Genomic DNA, 24,315 nt, shown 5'->3' on the forward strand with positions numbered 1-24,315 from the left:
TGAAGAATTGGGCATTCTAATTTTTCTTTGTTATTGGTGACTTTTACAATAACTCAGATGAAGCCATTCAAGTGTTTTATATTGATAAGTTGGTATTTGAGAAGTGTATATTATATTTTTCAAGTTGGAAATACTACTAATGCTACGGTTATTTTAAGACAATTTTCTGGATGGATATTTGCTACTTCTGCTTTTTATTTTTTTTTTGTTTTTTTTTTAATTTTATTGACTTTGTAATAATATTACATTAAAAATATATGTATATGAGGTCCCGTTGAACCCTACCACCCCCACCCCACCTCTCCTCCCCCCCCAGCAACACTCCCTCCCATCATCATGACACAGCCATTGCATTTGGCAAGTACATCTCTGGGCACCCCCACACCCCATGGTCAACGGTTCACACCATGGCCCACACTCTCCTGCATTCCATCCAGTGGGCCCTGTGAGGATTTACAATGTCCGGTGATTGCCCCTGAAGCACCATCCAGGGCAGCTCCATGTCCCAAAGACGCTTCCACCTCTCATCTCTCTTCCTGCCTTTCCCCATACCCATCAGCCATCATGTCCACTTTTCTCAATCCAATGCCACCTTTTCTATGTGGACATTGGATTGGTTGTGTCCATTGCACCTCTATGTCAAGAGGAGGCTCAGATTCCACCTGGATGCTGGATGCAATCCTCCCACTTTCAGTTGTAATCACTCTGTGTTGTTGGGAGATAAAGTAGGTGTTTCCTCGTTTGGGTGCTTATGGATCATATTAGCATGTGATTTGCAATTTTTAAGCACTTTTTAAATGAAGGAAGGAATTAATAAACCTGAATAAAATTGTGAATCTATGAGACATTTCTGAATTCAACAAAATCTGTCTCACTGAAGACAAACTAGGGCAAAATTTCACATCAATGAATGGTTTGGCATTTGGAATCAATTTTGTCTGATATTAGAATCATGATTGTAGCTCTTTTTGGTTACTATTTGCATAGAAAACCTTTTTCCAACCTTTCATTTTTAACCTGGTTGTGCCCTTATATCCGAGGTGGGTCTTTGTAGAGAAAATATAGATGGCTCGTATATTTTTTATCCATTCTATCAGTCTATGTCTTTTCGTTAGGGAGTTCAATTAATTAACATTCAATGTTATTATTCCAAATTCGTTATTTACTTCATCCACTTTGTCCTTCGGCTCTCTGTTGTCATATCGTTCTATTATCTGTCTTCTTATTCTTTAGTTTACTACCCCTAATAATCTTCATTTCTAAATTCTTCTCCAAATCTCTCGCTCTTGTTTTTTTTTTTATATTTGCGGATATGTGTTTTTAAGGTTTTAATTATGGACATCTTTTGTTTCTATGGTGATAATGAGAACTTCTAGATGAAGATCTTTAGTAGGGAATTGGTAGTGTTCATGTAAAAGTCAAGGTACGGGCCAAATGAGAAGTGGACTGAAAATCTAAAATGAAATGGCTTGGAGATGCTATGTCTGTTGAGGCTTTGAAATGCTTCAACATATTCTTCATGGGAATCTAGATAGCCTATGCAAGTGTCTAAGAAAGACCTGAGAAAGCCCTAATCTTTCATGTCTGGCTGATCTTGATCCTTTACACAAGCAAGACATGAAAACCAAGACAGAGTTGTAAACTGTCAGAGTGTTGCAGACATGCCCCAGTACACAACCTCTGGGATTCTTCTTGGTTCAGTTGTGGAAATCTCTGCCTAATTATTTGCAAAATACTAAACTGACCAAGCAGAGATTTCTGTTGCTGTAAGCAGCAAGGAATAAGAAGTTACAGAATTTCTTCAGGAAATTCACTAGATAAGCGGTAACAACTACAAACAGAAACAACAACAAACATTGGGAGAAGGGATCTGATTCCCAGAGTTGATAAATTATATTAATTAAAATGCTCAATTTTTAACAACAAAAAAAAAGAGCCATGCAAAGAAACAGAAACGTATGGTCCAGACAAATAATGAAAAGTCATCAATAGATAATGTCCCTGAAAAAGCACAGACATTAGATTTACTAGATAAAAACTTAAAGTAAATAAGTATGAATATTTTCAAAGACAAAGGAAACCATGGTTAAAGAAATAAAGGAAAGTGTGCAAATGATGTCTCACCAAATAAAGAATATCAGTAAAGACAGAAATTATTTTAAAAAAAAGATGTTGGGTTGCAGGATAAGTCTTAATAAATTAAAAATGATCGAAATAATACACAACATTTTCTGTGATCACAATGAAATAAAGCTGGAATTCCATAATGGACAGAAAAATGGAAAATTCATAAATATATGGAGATTAAACAACACACTCTTAAATAATAGTGAGTCAAATAGAAATTGTGGGAGAATTCAGAAAATATCCTGGGCTGCGTGAAAAGGAGAACACAACCTAATAAAACCCATGGGACACTGCAAAGGCAGTGCTGAGTGGGAAATATATAGACCTCAATGCATGCATTAAAAAAAAAAAAAGAAATAGATAAAATTAAATATCTAATGGCACACTTGGAGAAACTAGAAAAATAACAGCAAACAAATCCCAAACCAAGCCAAAGGAAAGAAATAGTAAAGATCAGAGCAGAAATAAATGAAATTGTGCACAAAATATCATAGAGAGAATCAACAAAAGGCAACCTTGTTGCCTGAATATTTCATCATGGTGCTTATAAGTAGGGGTATCTTTGAATTTATTGTACTCAGAGTTTGTTGTGCTTCTTGGATGTATATTTTATTGTGTTTCAAGAGGAGTTTGAAACTATTATTTCTTTGAACATTCCTTCTGCACTTTTCTTTCCTCTCCTGGTACTCTCAATATGTATACGTTGATATGTTTGATGGTGTACCATAGGTCTCTGAGGCTTTGTTCAATTTTTATTTCATTGTTTTTTTCTTTCTGTTCCTTATATGGGATAATTTCAATTGATCTGTCTTCAAGTTAATGGGTTCTTCCTTCTGGCAGTTAAAATCTGCTGTTGAGCTTCTTTGTGGATTTTTCATTCAATTATACTTTTCAACTCCAGAATTTATGTCTTTTTTTTTTAACCCAATGTATGTTCAATCATAGAGAAGGATCCATGAACACTTGAAAAGAACAAACACACTGTTCTTTTGGGGTGTAATGCTTTATAGATGTCTGTTAGGTCTAGTGCATTTATCATATTATTCAAGTTCTCTATTTCTTTATCTTCTGTCCAGATGTTCTATCCAATATTGAAGTCTACTATTATTACTGTAGAGACATCTATTTCTCCCCTTAGTTTTGCCAGTGTATCTTGCAACACTCAGGTTAGGTGCATAAATATTTAGTATAGTTATTTCTTCTTGGTGAATTGCCCCTTTTATTAATATATAATGACCGTCTTCATCCCTTATAATGTTTTTTTTTTTCTTTCAGTCTGTAGTACTCCCTTTAGTATTTCTTGTAATTCTGGTTTTTTTTAATCTGGTTAGTCTGCGAACTCACCCTCATTTTTGAAGGACTGTTTTTGGTCAGATATAGAATTCTTGGCTGGCAGTTTTTCTCTTTCAGTACAGTAAATACATCATACCACTTTCTTCTTGCCTCCACGGTTTCTAATGAGAGGTTAGCACTTAATGTTATAGTTTCCTTTATATGTGATGCTTTGCTTTTCTCTTGCTGCTTTCAGAGTCCTCTCTCTATCTCTGATATTTGTCTTCTTTACAGACACAGCTCTCTTGATCTTTCCTTAATGAAAATTTCCCAAACCCTTACTTTTTGATATATGATTTTATTTTCTAGTCTCTTCATTTTTCACTCATCTTTGTAAGTGGGAATTTCAAACTTTTGATACTTATTCTTCTAATAGAACACAATAGATAGAGGTATACATTCACTTAAAAAATTCTCATGTAAATTTGCTTTACCATGATAATTCAGTTAGAGTCCTTTATTTAACACTAAACCAACATTTCTGTATTTGTATATTTATTTTGATTTTTTTAGTTTATTTGCTTATTTTATCTATTACTTAACATTTTATGTGAACTGTACCATGCAGCATAAACTGGGAATGCAGTGGAATCAAGTTTTCACAAATAGATGCATGTAGTGTAGATTAAATCACTTAATAATATAGAATAGCAGCTTAATATTATCAGGTAATTTGTAAAATAAATGTGAGTTGCTCTCTTAATCAAATGAGATTATTCTTAACATTAAAATATAATTGATTTTTCTTCTTTAGGTATCTAAAAATCAGCCTTACATTGTCTTGGATGAATTTTGCTCTGGCTCTGTGTTTTTGAATATGCTGACTACAATCTTGTTTGTTTCTTTACAGGGGGACATTCAACAGTTGTTAATCACAGGTGACCCCAAAGCAGCATATGACTACTGTGAGCATTACAGTCCAGACTGTGATTCTTCAGCTCCCAGGGCTGCTCAAGCTCAGGAACCTCAGATAGATGAGGTGAGGAGCAAAATCAGGGCAGGTTTTCTCATTTAATGATACGGCCTCAGACTCCATTTTTTTAGATTCATACCTACCTCTCCAGTTTTCATTCAAGAGTCTTTTTATCTAGTAGTGTCCTAATCTTTCTAGGAAGAAGTGATTCAAAAATTTTGTTGTTTTTTTTCCTCTTGTTTAAATATATTTTCCTACTTTAAGTAGAGGTTATTCATGTGTTTTCCATGTATATGAGCATATGCCATTTTGGGGGGATATGAGAAAGAAATAATTTCTAAAAACGATGTTTCTGCACTTAGCATTTAAATAAGTATTATAAAGCAGCCTTAAGATTAGGGTTACAACTTTTCTGGTGTTCTTGGCAGTTCGCAGGCCTTTGACAGCTCATGCAAATGAAAAAAAGTAAACTAGAGCTTTCTTAGGAGTTTCAAGTTGTGTTGAATATTTAGAAAGATAGTTTTCTATTTCCTACAGGGCTATGCAACATTGATATACTTTTTCATTTTCTTGCACAAAATTTTTATAAAGAGTGATGAAATGAAAAACTGTGAACTAATGGTAACAGATAAAACTAGCCACTTTATTTTTTGTCACTTTATTTGAAAATTCAAGTGTGAACCCATCCTTTCAGGGTATGTTTTTGCAGTAAGAGTCATTATAATGAAATTTCACTTTAGACCAAATATACATTTTTCTGAGTTAGCATAATACACACCATTTTGTTATACTTGGTTATCCCAAAGAATAAATATGTCCCAACTCTAGTATAACCTGACTGGAAGGGATTAAGACTTTGGTTTATAGCAAAACTATCTTTTTAGACTTTTTCTTCATGATGAATTCATTAAATTTTCAAAGAGGGCATGTGGAAGTTTGAAAATGTTAAGACTGTTCTTATGTTAGAGCACAGATCAAATAGCATTTTTATTATTTCATATGAATGCAGTCTAGATTTTATGATCCAAATATTTGAAATATAATATTTGATATCACTTTTAAGATGTTATAGTAATTCTATGCATGATTTAATGTTAGTGCTTTGTAAAGCAGGATAAATACTTAAGAAGCTAAGAGGAATGAAAATATGAAAAAGGAAAGGAATATTTCCTGGATATTTGTGTTTGCTTCTTTCACAATTCTTAAGTGTTTCATTCTTTTTGTTTCCTCATGATTTCTTCAAAGTTTACTGTGAATTTCAAAGGATAGGCAAAATACTCATCAAGTTTTGTGCTTATATGTCCATGGGGTTATGTGATGACAATATTAAAATTTGTAGCATTTCAGGCTATATGTTCATGATTTATGAAACTTATTTTATTCCTGTTTTAAGAGAGATAAGGCTTATTCTTTTTAGCGACAGATATGGCCCTGACTTTTGGAAGAATGAAGGTATGCATTCTTAATATATTACCTTGAGGTGGATTAGTTCCATGTTTTAATGCTAGTCTGTCAGGTAAGCTGAGTTATTTTAAAGCAAAGTAATCATTTTTATCCATCTTCTTTTTTTAAGTTCATTTAAAAGTGAACTTGCCTTTTACTATTTTAGCTTCTGATGCATATATTTAATATACAGTTGAGATGTCAAACTTGCTTTTTCCTGGAAGCATTTTATAGAAAAATAGCACACTGATATAATAGAAACTGTATGAAAATTTGGATGGTTAATGCATTGATTCCCATTTTTTAATTGAATGTGTCACAATAAAACGTTTTATTTCATTTTAAGAAGAATCAGATCTAGGTTTCCTCCTTAACTTCAAATTAGTTGATACTTCAATATGTGCATACATACATACAATATATACAGATATACATACAAATGAGAGAGCCATTCTGTAGTGGTTTGGAAAAGAGATCTAGTTCCTCATATTACTTTTGAACTGCATGCATTACTTATCATACTATAACAAATATAAACAAATATACATACAAATAATCATGTAAGTAGAAAGTCAGTAGACCAATTATTTCAATTATTTTAATACTATATTTTAATACATGAATATTTTAATGATATACTTAATAATAGCATTTAATTATTTTAGTAACTGATCAACAGTTGTGCTACCTATACAAAATAGGAATATAATGTTATTTTCCAGTGAATAGAGAATATAAAGTGCAATATGGACCATTAATCGTGCATGTTGGACTTTATATTGCTTAATTTTCTATTAGTAACTTTGTGACATGACAAATTTATTATTCTAATTTGGATTAACAAGTATATCAATTTCATTTTTTAATTAACTTGAGTATGCATTTTCCAACCTGTAATTGTGTCTATTTAGTATATCTGAATAACATATGCTAATTCATTCATAAAATTCAATTGATTACATGCTTGGCTTGACATTGCATCGTCATCATCATAGTTGGCAGACTGAGAGATGCATAATGTAGGACAATTGAAATTGAATAATAATACAAATTTTAATTTTATTTGAAGCCACATAGAAGCATTGCAAATATTAAAATTATGATGACTTTGTTTTTTTTTTCATCAAGTTAAATTGCCTTCCTAGCTTCCAAGAAGTTAGATATTAAATCTGTATAAGACTCTTTATATTACTACATACATAGTATAAATGCCTTATATGTTGTAGACAATTAATACTGTATTTATAAATGATTGAAAAAGGAAATGAAATATTGAAAAGATTTTTCTATAAAGGAATTTAAAAAAATTCACTTTGTAAGATTTATTACTTCAATCTTCTTTTGATTCTGTATATCTCATATATCCTAGTTCTCCCAGATGCACAGGTTTTTACTGATACCACTAAATTTAAACAAATTAAGAACAGACTTCATAAGATTTCCAGAAGTCCCTTTCTCTTCATATACTGTAGTGTCTGCTATGCTAGTCACAGATCAAAGTTGAAATCATTCCATCACAACAAATTTTTAAAAATATATTAATCTGAATGATTATAATTAGTTCTTTCTCCTTTGTCTTCAAAGCATCCTCAAAATCCCAAAGTGAGAAGGGAGAATCATCTCTTTAAATATAGTTTGTAAGGCTTCATGTAGAACAGCAGTCTCTAGTTGATAAATATACTCAGTACCCCCAAAAGTTGTGTGTTGTGGAGACAATGAAATAAGGAGAACAGAAGTAGTGATTATGACTGGCTCCTGAATAATCTCTAAGGTGAAAATGTGCATATTAGGCCTGAGGAGGTGAGCATGCTAATTTCCCCACTGTTCCACAATGAATCTGGTTGGTTTCCATTTGTAAGAGTACGAACAGAGGAGAGAAATATGGAAGTTTGAAAAGGTTTCCTATTACAATAAAAAAGCATGATATACATTGTCCTGGTTTCATTGGTACTGACTGATGTATAGATTTAAATAAAAGGCCTCGTTGAAGATGCATCTAAATTGTCCATTTTTAACATTAGCCCTTCATACTTTTTGTGCATTGCTTCTTGCTTTCACAATTAATTGTAGATGCACATGATTCTAAAAACTGAAGTATAAAATAGAGTGGCAAATATTTTTTTGCTTGTTTGTGTTTGATGTTTTACTTCAAGCTGGCATGTAGTAAGTATAAAAATCAAATATTTAAATTATTTCTCATTCCAGAATATGTATTGGTTACTGCAGAAAAATTAAGTAGATAATTTCAGTTTCCACTCATGTCTATTAATACAGAGCTAAATTGGTATTTATTATTTACTTAATGTTTTTAATAATAAGGCTGATAATAAGTTTCCTAGAAATAGTTGGCATTGCATCTTGCTGGCAGTGACCTGAAAATTCAAAAGTGTCTAAAGTGTTGTTTATATATGCGTTTTTTGTATTTTACCAAATTCTGTATAAATTCAAAATTTTAGACTAAAATTTTATTGAATTGCATCAAGTGTATATTTATTGATAATGAAATTATTGCTGGAGGGATATAGTTATGGATCTGCTTCAGTTAATCATATTGAATTGGAGGTTTGACAATGATAAAGAACAGAAAATGCAGGTCTTGTATTTACATTGTGGTCTTCAATTGGACCATCTAGAAAGATTCTCTCCAGTGAAGGTATTTCAATAAGGACAAGATTTTATGTTACTGTTAGGGAATCAGTGCTTTATTATATGTCATTTTTATTTGTACTCACTTGAATTGCTATAGCTAATAGAGTACATTAGAGGACACAGGGATGACAGCTCTCTAACAGACTTGGGTCAATAGCTCTTTTGCTGGTAGACTAACAGGGATTGATTGAAATGCTAAGACAGGTCCAGTTGGGATGTAATTGGAATGTTACCAAAAATAAAACCTAAGGTGTTCCAAATAGGTTTCCATTAGCATTTAATATATAATATATTAAATACCTGTATTTAATATATTTAACTGTATATTTAATATCTATTTAACTCTATTAATAACTATTAACTAATATATATATATATCAGAGCTATAGCTTATTCGGTTTTCTGTTGAATTTTCCATGGTGTAGATGGTCTTAGTTTATTTGCAGTTATTTTGATTGAAACCATTTATTAATATATGTTTCAAAATACCTGTACTCCTGACTGAAAATTAAAATTTTCATAGTGATATTTTGACTTAGAGATGGGCACATTCTTTTCCTTGTTATTCAGTATGTATGGGTGTCTTAGATGTCCCTTTATTAGAAACTTCCCAATTAAATCCTTTTAATTTAGAATTTACTTTAAAATGCTATTTTCCAATGTGAATTCAGTTTAATTAGTTTAAGACATTTATATGTATACTCTTGCTTTTACAGAGAAATAAGCAGTAATTTAAAAAACTGAAATAATTTATTCATTATAAGCAGATCTAATTTTTAATCTTTTTACACTTCACAAATATCTTGGCTCATTTTGATCCTGGAAGATTCCCTCGGAAATCAGAGATTTCTAAATAATTTTAAAATTTTATTATTTCATTAGTCATCATTTTCTGGAGAGATTATAGACTCATTTCTTATTCCTTGTATTCCACTGCCCTCCTCTCCCTTTTCTTGTCTCACAAGAGACCTGAAGGTCCTTTCATATTCTGGAAGATTACTCTTGGTATTTTATTTTTAAAGGTGTAGTTTAATGAAAAAGATTTTGTGCACCCATTCAAATTACTGTAAAAGTCTTTTGAGGAACACTGCACAGCAATTTTTATAAATCAAAAGTAATGTGAATATTTAACAATTATGTCTATGGATATAATTGCTAATATTAGTATTCAAAACTTTTAGTTTCCTTACCATCCTAACCAGTAGCCTGCTCTTAGAAAACCTGCTTTTAGACTCCTGTTATTGTATTCTGTATAAGAAAGTATGCTACTTCCATCTTATACACACAATACCTTTTAAAGGATGACAGTATTCCCTTGTCTCTTAACTTTTACTCTAAGTAAAAGTTAAGAAGAATATTCCCACTTTGTTAATAGTATTACTTGCAACTAACAAAATGGCCTAATATGTCTTCCTTTGCAATGTAGTATGCACCTGAGGATTTAATCGAGTATGACTATGAGTATGGGGAAGCAGAATATAAAGAGGCTGAAAGTGTAACAGAAAGACCCACTGTAACTGAGGAGACAGTAGCACAAACAGAGGTAAAAACTAAGTGGTTCCTTTGTATGTGACGTTCTGCTGTCCATCATCCTGTGGTTTCTCATGTCCTCTGTTCCTCATCCTTACCAGAAACCTTTCCCTCAGCCTATTTCTACCAACCAGTAACTGTTCTTTTTATTTGACAGAAGCTGTCCAGAAGGAATGATGCTCATTTTGCTTTTGCTTATTCTTCCTGTCATTCATACTCTTTATTTCCCTTTCACTTTATTTATGTTTTCCATTCCATCTTTCACCACATTTTACAGAAAAAGAAATCCAATTTCAAAAAGAAGACGAGGACAGTGGCCACTCAGTCAAAGGAAAAGTCCAAAAAGTTTACACCCCCCAAATCTGAAAAAATTGCATCCAAGAAGAAGAAAAGTTACCAAGCAGCAGCAAAAGCCAAAATAGGGGTAAAGGTAGCAAAGAAAAACAATCAAGATCTATCCTAGATAAGATGGAAGATCTCTGATGATGAGTTATAGTCCTAACACATCTAGATAAATAGCCATTTGGCTAATACCATAACCCAGTTAAGTCATGTTTTTCATGTATTTGAAGTTGCCTTACATTTTCACTAGTTGTTTGTTTTAAATTTATCGTTAGGCAAATGTCATAGATTATTTTCAAGAATACAACTATGGAACAATGGAAAGTTATCAGACGGAAGCTCCTCGGCATGTACCTGGAACAAATGAGGTAATGCATATAGACAATATTAAATCAAAACTAACTTTTAAAAATGTAAATGTGTAGTATATCTTGTTATACTTCTCTCTGCATTCTTTCACTGTAGTAAGAGAAGTAATAGCATTGGTTTGCTATCACTGAAATCAGTTCACTTCAAAACAATGTCAATTCACATTTTGCATGATACTTTGCTTCATGCAAGTGCTAAACTGTTCACATTGAATTGGCAGCTTTCATATTCATAATTCCTCCTGGGATTGAGCAAGTTCCTCAACATGTTGTGGCAATGGATATTCACAACATGATCTGTGTGTAGACTAAAATCCTCTAAAATGATGATTGTATCATCAAATGATACAATTTGAGTTTTCTTCCACCTGACCAAAAATCATGCATTTTTATGACAGCCAGTGTTGTGAGAAAATGTAATGTTAGTGCATTTCAATAACTATTTACATTTCAAACTTAAGAATATGATACTAATTATGGTTACAATTATATATCTTAACTTTTCCCATTCATTTCAATGAAGGTGTTTTAATACATAGAGGTATAAACCAAGCAGTCTTCCTGAATTTCATCTTAAAAATTTGCATTCTGATCATGAAAATTTTAAATTCAATTTAAATTTGTACAAATACCTAACAAAATTTTCTTTATATTTTCAGAAAACAGATATGAGTATTGCTCGAGTAATTTAGCTATTAAAAAATTTATAGCATGTGTCCAATGTGACAGATAGACTAAGTGGTGATTTACCTGCACACACATAATTTAAGATAATGAAATTTTAGGAAGTGAATGGATTTTAAGGTGCTTTTAATCCAAATAATCATTTTCTAAAAATAGATGTCATGATTCAAGGTATTTATTTACCTACCCAAATTTAATCAGTTTTTTAGTTCACAGCTATGAATATAATGAAAGTTTGACCCTAGATAATTTGCACGCTCTATAGACAGTATATTCTGCTTGTCTGTGATTCCAAATATTAGGATGATTGGGCATATTAATTCAGTTAAAAAACCGCTACACTGATCTTTTATCCACAAATTTTCATTTATATGATTCAGTTTAATACTACTTGTCTATCCATTAATACTCTATCATGGAGATTCGATATTATAGAAAAAATAAGTTACTTAAAAGTGTAATTCAAAAATTATAAGATAAAATATTTAATTTGAACCTTACCACAACCTGCTAAAACCAAACCATTCTATAATAGATATGATTAAAATTTATGTCATTAATGAGAAATTACTTACCAGAAAAAGAAAATTATGCCTGGTTTATTTTTCTGTTTCTGAGGAAGTATTATTGATGTAACTTTTACTTTTAAGTGAATATTTATACTCTGTGCTTTAAGAGATTTTGCAGTGATACTTTCTATTTCATTTTTAAATTTTGCAGACTGCAATTAATATTGTATTTGCATTAAAGAACTCTTGGTGAAATAATACTTCCCTGCATTAAAAAATCTGAATAATCATTGCAGTAATAAATCCTGATTCTTTGGGGCATTAATGTTTTATTTATTGAATTGACAGTCAAAGTTACATGGCTTATCCAGGGAGTACTTATATTTCATAAAAATGTTCTGTGAGATTTTTAAACTAGGCAAAGCTTTAACTACATGCATATTTTATTTGTTCAAATCTTCAACTGTCAAGTAAAAATCAAATTGCCTAAGAAGATTTTTTTAAATGGAGCAAGCAAATACACATGTTGACTCCATGTGGATATTTGCAGTTTATTGGGGAAAATGCCTTGAAAGCAATATTTCTTGGTACATTGCATTGTACAGATATATTTCTTTCATTAATCCTGAAAGGCTAGCTTTCCAGGCCTTCAGGTTCATAAAATGACTTGCTTAGTATTTCTCAAATTGCTTTCCATGACATCCTATCAAACTGTAGTTGCAAATGCTTACCTTGCTTTACTAACAGTTAACTTCATGTTCTCAAATTCCTTACAACTTAAATTAATAGCCAAATCCAGTTGAAGAAGTATTTACTGAAGAATATCTAACTGGAGAGGATTATGATTCCCAGAGGAAAAATTCTGAGGATACACAATATGAAAACAAAGGAATAGACGGCAGGGACTCTGATCTTCTGGTAGATGGAGATTTAGGCGAATATGATTTTTATGAATATAAGGAATATGAAGATAAACCAACAAGCCCCACTAATGAAGAATTTGGCCCAGGTGTACCAGCAGAAACTGATATCACAGAAACAAGCGTAAGTCGGTATTAGGCTCTGTGTCATTGTCTCTCTTAGTTCTGGGCTGTTTTAATGTTCATCTTGATATCTTTTCAAGTTTCAACTACAGCTTCTGTTTTTATGGAAATTATAATACTAGCCCACCACTGGGACACCCTGATAGGCTCTTCCTTCTCGGCACCTTTAGCAGTTGTGTCTGCTCACCACACATCTGGAAACTTTATTTGAAAATATAATCTTGAATAGAATTGTAACCAAAGTTTCTTGCCATATACAAGATTGAAATAGTATCATATTATTCTCAGTAGTAAGTCTGATTTCTGATTTTTTAATATTTTGTTAAATTTAACAACACATCATTAATGTCTTGGGATAATTAATTTACCTTTCTATGTTTTCAACAAGCAAAGATCAAACTCATTTCATGATTCAGTATTAATAGTTACTATGTTTTTTTGTTTTTGAACTATTTAAAGCTTTATTAGCCTCCTTTTAAGAAAACCTATTTTAAATACATTGTTTTAAATGTACTTAGATGAATAATGTTCCACTAAAATAGAAATTGCTTATTTCTTTAATGACATTTTGACTGCATTGAATTTTTTTTGCTCTACAGATAAATGGCCATGGTGCATATGGAGAAAAAGGACAAAAAGGAGAACCAGCTGTGGTTGAACCTGTGAGTACTGATGTGAATACATTTTAAAGTTTGGTACATTTATTTCATTTATACTATGAGCTATTTACCTTAAATTATTGAAAACCTTTGAAAATCTTGAAACTTGAATATCTTGCTGTCCAAGATAATTTTACTTTACCACAAATTGGTAAGCTAGTAATGCCATTTCTGGCAAGTGGAGTTTCAGTAAACCAAAAAAGTATTGAGATAGGAAATTTTGGAATTTAAACATAGCTGAAGTTTGTCTAGTTGCAGTCTTTCATTTTGCTTCTAAGAAAACTGGTCTCAAAGTTTTAAGTAACTTTCCAAAGGTTTTACATTTTGGTGGTTGAGATACAATAGGAACACTGCTATTCTAGTTACCAAATCAAAGTTTTTTCCTCCAATTTCTATGACTTGGAATATATATTATTTCAGAAAAATATTTTGTCATATCCAAATTATGTCATGTAATAATATAAAATATTTTTTTTTAAAATTCACTTCCTTTTCTTCCATGAGGGCAAAAAGAGCTTTAATTCATTCCAAAAGTGAATTTATGTTACTACTGTTCATGATATTGGTAAGGAGCAAATTCTCATTGAAAGGCAAATTACTCATTTTTTCCCCATAATCAGAAACTTGGGAGAACTAATGCTTAGAATTATAGGCAGAATTTTTAACTCTTTGCCCCAGGGCCATACATATCATTTCAGAAACTGCAAGAAAATGAAAATTAAAAACAAAACAAAACATGATAAAACTTAAAATGACATAGTTTTAAGGACATACTTGACCATCTACTCCATAGCTCCAAAATCTGAGAAGCATACCACATGCCCAGAAAAGGATTTAAAAGTACTTTTTCAAAACAATTTTTTTTCATAAGAATACACAACCAGCTTTTTATTTTATTTTTTAATTGTATTTTTTGAAGATACATAGATCATGAAAAATGTTACATTAAAAAATATGAGGGTCCCACATACCCCACCCCCCACCCAACCACTCTCCTTCCACATCAACAACCTCTTTCATCATCGTGGTACATTCATTGCATTTGGTGAATACATTTTGAAGCACTGCTGCACCGCATGGATTATAGTTTACATTACATGGATTATAGTTTACACTCTCCCCCAATACATTCAGTGGCTTATGGCAGGATATATAATGTCCAGCATCTGTCCCTGCAATAGCATTCAGGACAACTCCAATTCCCGAAAATGCCCCCTCATCACATCTCTTCTTTCCTCTTCCTGCCCTCAGCAACTACCGTGGTCACTTTCTCCAGATCAATCCTACAGTTTCTTCCATTACTAGTCACAATAGTTCTATAATAGAATAAAAGTAAGTTTGCCCTAATCCATATTTTATTCCTCCATCCTGTGGACCCTGGGATGGTGATGCCCACTCCACCTCTATATCGAGAGGGGGCTTAGAACCACATGACAACCAGCTTTTTAAATGAGATTACATATTTTAGTGTTTCAAAACTTAGCAGAATCATATTTTTTAAGATTCTTATCCTGAAATACTAACTCACTTCTCTTGTTAATTTATGAGCTTTTCTCATATTTTTCCCTATAACTTTCCCCTGAACTTTTCTTGTCTTTCCTGAACTAAGATGTTTTGGTGCACCTTACTTCCATTCATTCTTTCACTCAGTTCCTGTTTGTGCTGGGCATTATTCTAGGTGCTAGGGAAAACTTGATCAATTGTCTGTTTTGTGCCTCCCATTGGAACACTTAGCATATTCTTCTTTGTAATATTGGTTGTCTAAATATATTTGTTTTCTCTCCAATCAGTTTGCAGTTTCTTTGACGTCAAGGACTGTCTTCTGTCATTTTGAGCTCCTTCCCTTTCCCATGCTGTTTGTAAATGACTATATGATAGGGATGGAGATCTTTTTATTTTTAAAATTCAGTGATATAGTGGTTTCTTATAGTTACTTGGTTAAGAGGTTGAAGGCTGTGTTTTCCTGGTAATCATTTCTCTATCTTTTCTACTATAGGGTATGCTTGTAGAAGGCCCACCAGGGCCAGCAGGACCTGCGGTATGTAAATATTTGAAGTTTTTTCCTTGTTTTTAAAAAAAATTATTACACTTCTATTACATTGCCTTTTTTATTTTATTTCTTACTAATTTGACTATTGAAATATAAAGGCAAGCATTTGTTCAAGGAGCAGGTGGCCTTGAACTGTCTTCTTATTTGCTATCTACTTGATGTTTTTGAAAGATCTGTAATTAAATTTTGTTTTAAATGTTGTAATTGCTACAAATCTCTGCATCTTCTAAACTCATTTTCAACTTTCTAACTGAAAATTATGCAAGTAAAGAAAATTATTCCTTTTTAAATTCAAGATGTACAGAAGTATCTCAAAGAATGGAATTGATAATTCTAGGTAGACTAGAGTTGCCTTAAGTACTCCTGAATGGAGTAATTATCAGTTCCTGTTGTTTCCAGTAAGACTGATGACACTCTGTGTTTTTATCCTCAGGTAGTTGCACTAATCATCTGTCTTTGTGGAATTAATTAAATTTTTGTCATCTGAAATAATATATGTAAATGTGAAAGGCCCCAAACTAAGTGATTTCTACTTCACTATCATGCTTTTCAGGTCTAGTTTTATGAATATACCATTTCTTCAGTAAGAACCAGGAACCAACTTCTACCTCAGGGACTTTACATTGGTACTTCCTCTATGCTGTCTGGGAATGCTGCCTCTTCCCTGGTAGCAGCTTCCTAGAGGAACAGAGGAACTTGCTATTAATACAAAGTGTTGCCTATATGTTGTCTTTTCCAAAGAGGATAAGTAGGGAAATTGTTTTGGAGACAAGTACTTATTTTGAAATACAAATGAGCTCTTCTTTGATGTTAGTAGGATGGATTTGCCTGGATATGAATGGGATTAGGCACCTGACTCAAATCACGCTTTGTTTCTCTGTAGGGTCTTATGGGCCCTCCAGGTCTACAAGGCCCCACTGGACCCCCTGGGGACCCTGGGGAAAGGGTAAGTGAAATATCTTTCATAAGACCTTTTTTTTGTTTTAATATTTATTTATTTATTTCTCTCCCCTCCGCCCCCACCCTCATTGTCTGTTCTCTGTGTCTATTTGCTGTGTCTTCTTTGTCTACTTCTGTTGTTGTCAGCGGCATGGGAATCTGTGTTTCTTTTTGTTGCGTCATCTTGCTGTGTCAGCTCTCCGTGTGTGCAGCGCCATTCCTGGGCAGGCTGCACTTTCTTTCGCACTGGGCGGCTCCCCTTACGGGGCACACTCCTTGCACGTGGGGCTCCCCTACGTGGGGGACACCCTTGTGTGGCAGGGCACTCCTTGCGCGCATCAGCACTGCACATGGGCCAACTCCACACGGGTCAAGGAGGCCCAGGGTTTGAACCATGGACCTCCCATGTGGTAGACGGATGCCCTAACTAGTGGGCCAAGTCCACCGCCTTCCAAGACCTTTTTTTTATTTCAGTAATTTATTGGCCTAAGAAACCTATTCCAGATTATAAGTTTCTTTCATTATACCACACTTTAAAAGCTACAGAAATGCAAATGATTGAATTAATTTAGAAAATATTTTATTAAGGAAAATGTATATCTATGAAGCTAGGTTTGCTAGGATTTGAAATAGTGATTTGTTTATAGAAGCCATTATTAGACCTTACTTTGAAAGTTCTTTAAAGCCTATAAAGTCTCCACTGAGATAATTCTTTAAAATTAGAGTCAAGGTTGTATTCTAAAGTCAATATCATAGTCAAGATTTGTTAACTTTTTATAAGACATTAGTATTTGAAATGTGCTGCTGTGGATTTTTTATATTGGGCTCTCGGTTTGAGTTGTATTTTTTATATCTAATTATTGATTAATTTAAAAATTTACTTGCACCCATCCCTAAGTGGTACTTGGTTGTCAAGAATAAGCCTTGTTTTATCAAAGCTTATAGACATAGGTCTTGTACCCAAAAGTTACCTACTCATATCCTGAAGCTTATATATTTAACATCCTCCATAATCATGTAAGTGTATTGTATTTCCAAACAGGCACCAGTCACACATAAATTTCAACATTGTGTATGTGTGCTTTCACACACATGCAAACACAAACATCAGTTATATTTCATCAGTAAAAATTCAAAGTAAATTAGTAATTATCCATATGATAAGGAACACTTAATTATATCTTATCCAACTCTAAGAGCCAAACTTGATTCACTTACTTGGTTCCTGCTGTGATTTCCCGCAAAATATGTGTGAAACCTTTATTTTATACAAAAATCATCTTAATTGGCTTATTCATGAATGAGCAAGCATTATTAAAGAGCATCTAAAACTAGGGTAATGAAATATGCTAAGTATATTTACTAAAAGGAAATTAGTTGTGTTATTAAAAGTTATTCCCACTTATAATTTTTTTATTATTATTTTATTACTTATTCATTTATTTTGAATATCTTACTAACTTTCCTAGGGCCCACCGGGACGTCCTGGTTTGCCAGGGGCTGATGGTCTACCTGGTCCTCCTGGAACCATGTTAATGTTACCGGTATGTCTTTTTATTGTTAAAAAGATTACTTAATACCATCTTTTGCTGAAAAATATTGCTGAACCTCTTACAGAGCAATCGGACCATAGTATGAATTTAAGATACTTGAAATCAGGAAGATCCTGGAGAATTAAGAAAAAAATTTTTAAAAACCTTAAAATTCTGGTAAATACTAAGCTCTTCATTAGAAACAGGATTCATTAGTTGATTACAGGCATACCTCAGAGATTTTGCAGGTTTTGTTCCAGACCACCACAATAGAGCAAAGATCTCAATAAGGATCTTTGCTCTATTTTTTGTTTTCCCGGTGTATATAAAAGTTCTATTTATACTATACTCTAGTCTATTGAGTGTGCAATAGCGTAACGCACCCCCCCAATAATGTACATACCTTAATTAAAAATACTTTATTGCTAAAACATGCTAACCATCATCTGAGTCTCCAGCAAGTCATAAATTTTTGCTGATGCAGGGTCTTGCCTTGATGTTGACTGATCAGGGTGATGGCTGCTGAAGGTTTGGGTGGCTGAGAAAATTTCTTAAAATAAGACAAAAATGAAGTTTGATGCATCAGTTGAGTCTTGTTTTCAGGAAAGATTTCTCTGTAGCGTGTGATGTTGTATGATAGCATTTTATCCAAATTTAGAACTTCCTTCAAAATTGGAGTCCACCTTCTCAAACCTGCTACTGCCTTATCAACTAATTGTATTAATATTTTAAAACCTTTTTTTGTCATTTCAACAATGTTTACAGCACCTTCTCCAGGAGTTGAAGCTATCTCCCATTTTCTTTGCCCATGCTTATGAAACGAACCCTCATCCATTCAAGTTTTATGATGAGATTGCAGCAATTCAGCCACTACCTCCCACTTCACTTCCAATTCTAGTTTTCTTGCTATTTCTGTATCAATAGTCATTACATCCTGGTTAAGTAAACCATGTTAAACAGATGTACTTGCATCCAGGCCTTGCTGTCCCATTTATAACACAGGCAGAGTAGATTTAACATCATTCTTAAAGTTCCAAGGATTTGTGGAATGGACAGTACGCATGGGCTTCAACTCAAAATCACCAGCTGTGTTAGCCCCTAACAAACGAGTCAGTTTGTTCTTCGAATCTTTGATGCCAGGCTTCTCTAGCGACAGAGGTCCTAAATGGCATCTTCTTCTAATAGAAGGCTAGTTCATCTACATTGAAAATCTGTTGCTTAGAGTAGCCACTTTCATCAATTATCTTAGCTAGATTTTATGGATAACTTTCTATAGCTTATACATTAACACTTATTGTTTCACCTTGCCCTTTTATTTTATGTGGATGGCTTCTTTCCTTATGCTCATTAACCAATCACTGCAAGCTATAGCCTTCTTCTCTTCTTCTGCATCTTCCTCATCTTTCTCCGCCTTCATAAAGTTGAAGAGAGTCAGGTCATTGCTCTGGATTATGCTTTGACGTTAGGACATGTTGTGGTTGGTTTTATCTTCTATCGGTACCACTAAAACTTTCCCAATATCAGCAATAACATTGTATCACCTTATATCATTCAAGCATTTGCAGGAGTAGCAATTTTAACTTGCTTCAAGAACTTTTCCTTTGCATTCACAATCTGATTAACGATTTAGTAAAGAAGCCTAGCTTTCTGCCTGACTTGACTTTTGACATGCCTTCTTCACTGAGCTTAATCATGGCTAGGATTTGATTTAAAGTGAGAGACATATGACTCTTCCTTTCACTTGAACACTTCGAGACCATTGTAGCATTACTAACAGGCCTAATTTCAATGTTGCTTTCTCTCAAGGAATGGAGAGGCCAGAGGAAAGGGAGAGAGGTGAGGGAATGGCAGTTGGTGGAGCAGTCAAACACACATAACTGTTTTCAATTAAGTTTGCTGTCTGATAGGGGTGCGGTGCATGGCGCCCAAAAATTACAGGATGAACATCAAAGATCACTGATCACAGAGCACCATAACAGATATAATAATAGTGGAAAACTTTGAAAGATTATGAGAATTACCGAAATGTGACACAGAGACACAAAGTGACCACAAGTTATTAGAAAAAAGGCACCCACAGTATTGCTCAACTCAGGGTTGCCACAAACCTTCAATTTGTGAAAAAATGTATTATCTGTGAAGCACAATAAAGGAAAGTGCAGTAAAACGAGGTATGCCTATGTTTGTCACAACAAAGCTTAGGGATTTTTCTTAACTGTTCCAATCACATAGCTGGTCTTGATTCTTATCTTTAATGTGCATTTCATGTTATTTGTTATTTAACATAATAGTATGATTATATTTACTGCCATATAGAGTATTTTAAATGATGATAAGCCTATAGAGTCATTATATATCATCTTTTGCTTTACCAAAAGATTCATTTTTAAAGTTAATTGTACCAGTGCTGTTAAAAATTATATTTAGCAACTTAAATGTAACAAATGGAGTTTCAAGGAATAATTAGATTGAAAAATTAACGTACTGTATTTTAAGTTAAAATTAAAACATCTTTAGAATTTTATGGGTGAGTGTAGCGGACAGTCACTCTTCTTGCATAATTACTTAAGAACAGGTAAGCAAAATGATATATCTCTCTGGACATGCAGATTAAAAAAAGTTTGCAAAACAAGATAGCTGTTGATCTGTAATCACCAATGAACTTAAAACACTTAGAAATTTTACAAATGAATAAATATTTTTCTTTACAAATGAATATTTTCTTGCAAATGTAAAAAGTGCCTGGTGGTTTATCTCAGAGTTACCAGAGATGATAAAATTTAGAATTGGAAAGGAGTCTCTAGACTGTTTCCCCTTAAAAATAGTTAATTTTTCTCTGGAGAACTTCCACGTGGGAAGAACGAGAGTTAAAATGAATAAAATTCGGGTGTCATGACTTCTTTTGGAGTTAATTTATTTGAACTTTTGTACAGTCACTCTATTTTAAGTAAGTCATTTTTATCTTGTAATTAAAGTACTTAATTCAACTTATTTGGCAAACACTAACTTGAGTCCCTCTGTGTTGTCTCTTCCTAGTTTCGTTACGGTGGGGATGCTTCCAAAGGACCAGCCATCTCTGCTCAGGAAGCTCAGGCTCAGGCAATTCTTCAGCAGGCTCGGGTAAGAAAGGATACTCACATATTCCCCTAAACCAACTCTGTGTGAAGTGTGTGTCTGTGTCTGTGTGTGTGACTGTATGAGCATGTGCATTATGGCAGATTCTAACATAATGAATAGAATATATACTTCTTAAGTGTATATTAAATCTAGATAGAAAAATATTAAAATTATGTATTTTTTCCAGTAGTGACATTTTCTTTAACTGAATATTAAAACTGACCTCTGCAATATGGCCATGTATAATTCTAGCTATCTATCACTATAACACACAAATTTATATATATATTTTTCAAAAGGATTCATGGATTTACACTTAGCACTCCATCTCTTTTAAATCCAGTTTTCCTCCATAAGGCATAAACAGTGATTGATGGGTTCAATTAAGATGATAAAATATCAAATAAATAACACTCTTAATTTTCTAAATTATTTGATATCCCTAATAATCCTGAAAAATAAGTTTCTTAGAGATTCTTTTATATGAAAGAAACATATGAAAGAACTTTCAAATATGTGTTCTGAAGTTTAATCTTTATAATTTTTAACATTTTTTCAAAATCTACTTAATATTGTCACATTTTTAGCTCATAATCTTTGTTACCTGAAACCTTTCATTATCTTCAGACTTATAAAACATATAATTACATTTATATTTTAATTAGCCACAATGTAATTAAAATATATACATGGAAATGTGGAGAATGGAACAGGAAAGACTTGGAAGTTATAGGTCCTTTTAATAATAGTAATAAATTTCCCTTTTAATGAAGAAGAAAATAAAGTGCTTATGTTTAATATGTATATGGTTACCCATTTCCTAAGTTAAGTAATTAAGTTCTATGGTAACTTAATTTATCATAAATTTGCATGTGTATGAAATAATTGAAAATATAAGTGAAGGTTGTAAGTCATTCTGTAAAAATAATGAAAAATTTAAATATTTGTTTACTTTGATGTGATACTACAAATCTAAAATTTTTTCAAAATAATTTACTGATTCCTACAATTTATCTTATAAATTATACTACCTTAAATAAATTTATGGTAAGTGTTTACATTTAAATATTTTAAGTAGCCATTGAATCCCTTTTTATTAGTCCTCTTAACCTCTTGAAAATAGGTAGCAAGCATTATAATTCCAATTTTTCAGATATTTAATCTCAAGGATTAAGAAGTATATTGTCAAAAATCTCATGGTGAGTCAGCAGTAAAACTTGGGGATCCTGCAGTTTTTGTCTCGTGCACTTTTCTAATATGATTTTTGCATTCATTTCTATTACATTGTTATTATCTTTGGTGTTTTTTTTTGTGATAAATCTAAGTATTCATTTGTCAGACTCACTAATATTAAAAAATAGCACACCATACTAATTTAACATCTATCAAGTTTTATTCTTTGTACTTTAAGTGATCCAGCTTTTCAAGAATGCTAATTTCACATTTCTAATATTTAGTGCAATAATAGTGCATGTAAGCAGTCCCGATATGTCTATGATTATGCAAAATAAATGTTTTGTGTGACATTAAATCCCTCAAACTCCAAATTTGTTCAAATAAATGTATTGTCATAGTACTTCCTGATCCATTTTGCTTTTTGCTTTCTGGCTTTAATGATAATTTTTCCTAAAATGTTGTTAGAAAGGTTTTAATTAAAGCACATCAGATTTTCACCTCTAAAGGTATTTTTAATGGGAATTATACCTATATATTTAAAAGAAGTCTATACATTATCCTGAAGTACACTTCAGAGCAGAGAATTATTCAGGTATTAAGTTTATTGTTTTGAAATGTATTTTTAACCTTCATCATTGACTAAACCCTACTAATACGTGGCACAAGATTGTACATAATTACAACTGTTTAAAAAGTGTCTGATACTTATGCAGACCTTCTGACATTCTAGAAACTTGCAATTCTTCAATAACCTGGCATTCTTTCTAACATGTAGCTATTATGCCTGTGTTGATCATACATTGCTTAGGAGTAACTTGCACAAAAGAATGTTGAATTTTAACATGCTCTTTCTGGAAAGCATTTCTGAACTTTATGTATCTTACTTTCTAGATTGCTTTGAGAGGCCCACCTGGCCCAATGGGTCTAACTGGAAGACCGGGTCCTGTGGTAGGTTATGCAAAGAGATAATGCATGTCTAAATTCCCATATTACCAGTTTCCTGGGCAACTTCTGCCAGGCATTGTTCATATTTCTGAATGGTGAAAATAGAATACATGTACCTATTTATGCCTGATTTTGTGTCTGTTGAAAAAAAATCTATTTCAGTTGAATCTTGAGCAATTTTGATGAAAAGTTTTCATATAAAGTAAAAAATATGAATTTCACATATCCAATTAATTTCTCAAAATATAATTTGTTTGCATAATATTCACAGTTACTAAGATTCAATTTTACTTTAAACTCTTGAGATTCAATTCTACATTGAAAATAATTTTAAATTATACAAAATAAAAAAATTACTAGAGTCCGGCAAAGAGTATTAGACAATGTTAGGACTGAACATAGTACTTGGTTTAAACTGCAGACTGCCTCCATTATTCTATGAGGTGCTTCAGATATCATAGAAAATCATTTATCTTTTAGACACTCTTGAAAAATAGCAGTGTTTTATTTTTTCCCGTATGATTATGCTAAGAAGATATTTCAAATAGTTTTTTAATGTTTTTAAAAATATTTTAAAAAGTTAATAAATATTAAACATTGTAGCAATTAAGAAAAACATGAAAATAATTTTCAGATTATATTTTTCTTGACATAAAAGAACATTGTAGACCCAAACCAGAGTTCTCATTAATTTTAGAACTAACAGAATAAATATATAAGTTCTATTTCAAGTATTTTAATATAAAAACTGTCTATAATATGCTTCGATATGATTTATATGCTTCCAGTATGCTATATTGAAGTAAATCTATTTATAGAATTTGTAATTCTGAAAGTTAAAATCTTATCTTTGATGTACTTAGCAGATAATTATATCAAATCAATTTTAACCAAATTTGAATAAAGTAATTGCTAATCTAATCCTTTAATATGTTCCCATGGTCAGATTAGTAACAA

General features: G+C 32.3%; 1 protein-coding gene across 2 annotated transcripts in view; it reads left to right on the top strand.

The window, feature by feature from the left end:
- Window positions 1-24,315, top strand: part of COL11A1 (collagen type XI alpha 1 chain) — a 206,312-nt gene that overhangs the window by 52,814 nt on the left and 129,183 nt on the right. Inside the window, exons 5-14 of one of the 2 annotated variants that reach the window (XM_004481221.4) lie at window positions 4,310-4,438; window positions 9,891-10,007; window positions 10,612-10,704; window positions 12,687-12,941; window positions 13,540-13,602; window positions 15,596-15,637; window positions 16,533-16,595; window positions 18,058-18,132; window positions 21,157-21,240; window positions 23,305-23,361. In XM_004481221.4, the coding sequence (XP_004481278.2) occupies window positions 4,310-4,438; window positions 9,891-10,007; window positions 10,612-10,704; window positions 12,687-12,941; window positions 13,540-13,602; window positions 15,596-15,637; window positions 16,533-16,595; window positions 18,058-18,132; window positions 21,157-21,240; window positions 23,305-23,361 (978 nt within the window). The remainder of the gene's footprint in view (window positions 1-4,309; window positions 4,439-9,890; window positions 10,008-10,611; window positions 10,705-12,686; window positions 12,942-13,539; window positions 13,603-15,595; window positions 15,638-16,532; window positions 16,596-18,057; window positions 18,133-21,156; window positions 21,241-23,304; window positions 23,362-24,315) is intronic. The other variant, XM_058303110.2, reaches the window with a different exon arrangement.

The sequence above is a fragment of the Dasypus novemcinctus genome, chromosome 9, assembly GCF_030445035.2.
Source record: "Dasypus novemcinctus isolate mDasNov1 chromosome 9, mDasNov1.1.hap2, whole genome shotgun sequence".
Lineage (NCBI taxonomy): Eukaryota > Metazoa > Chordata > Mammalia > Cingulata > Dasypodidae > Dasypus > Dasypus novemcinctus.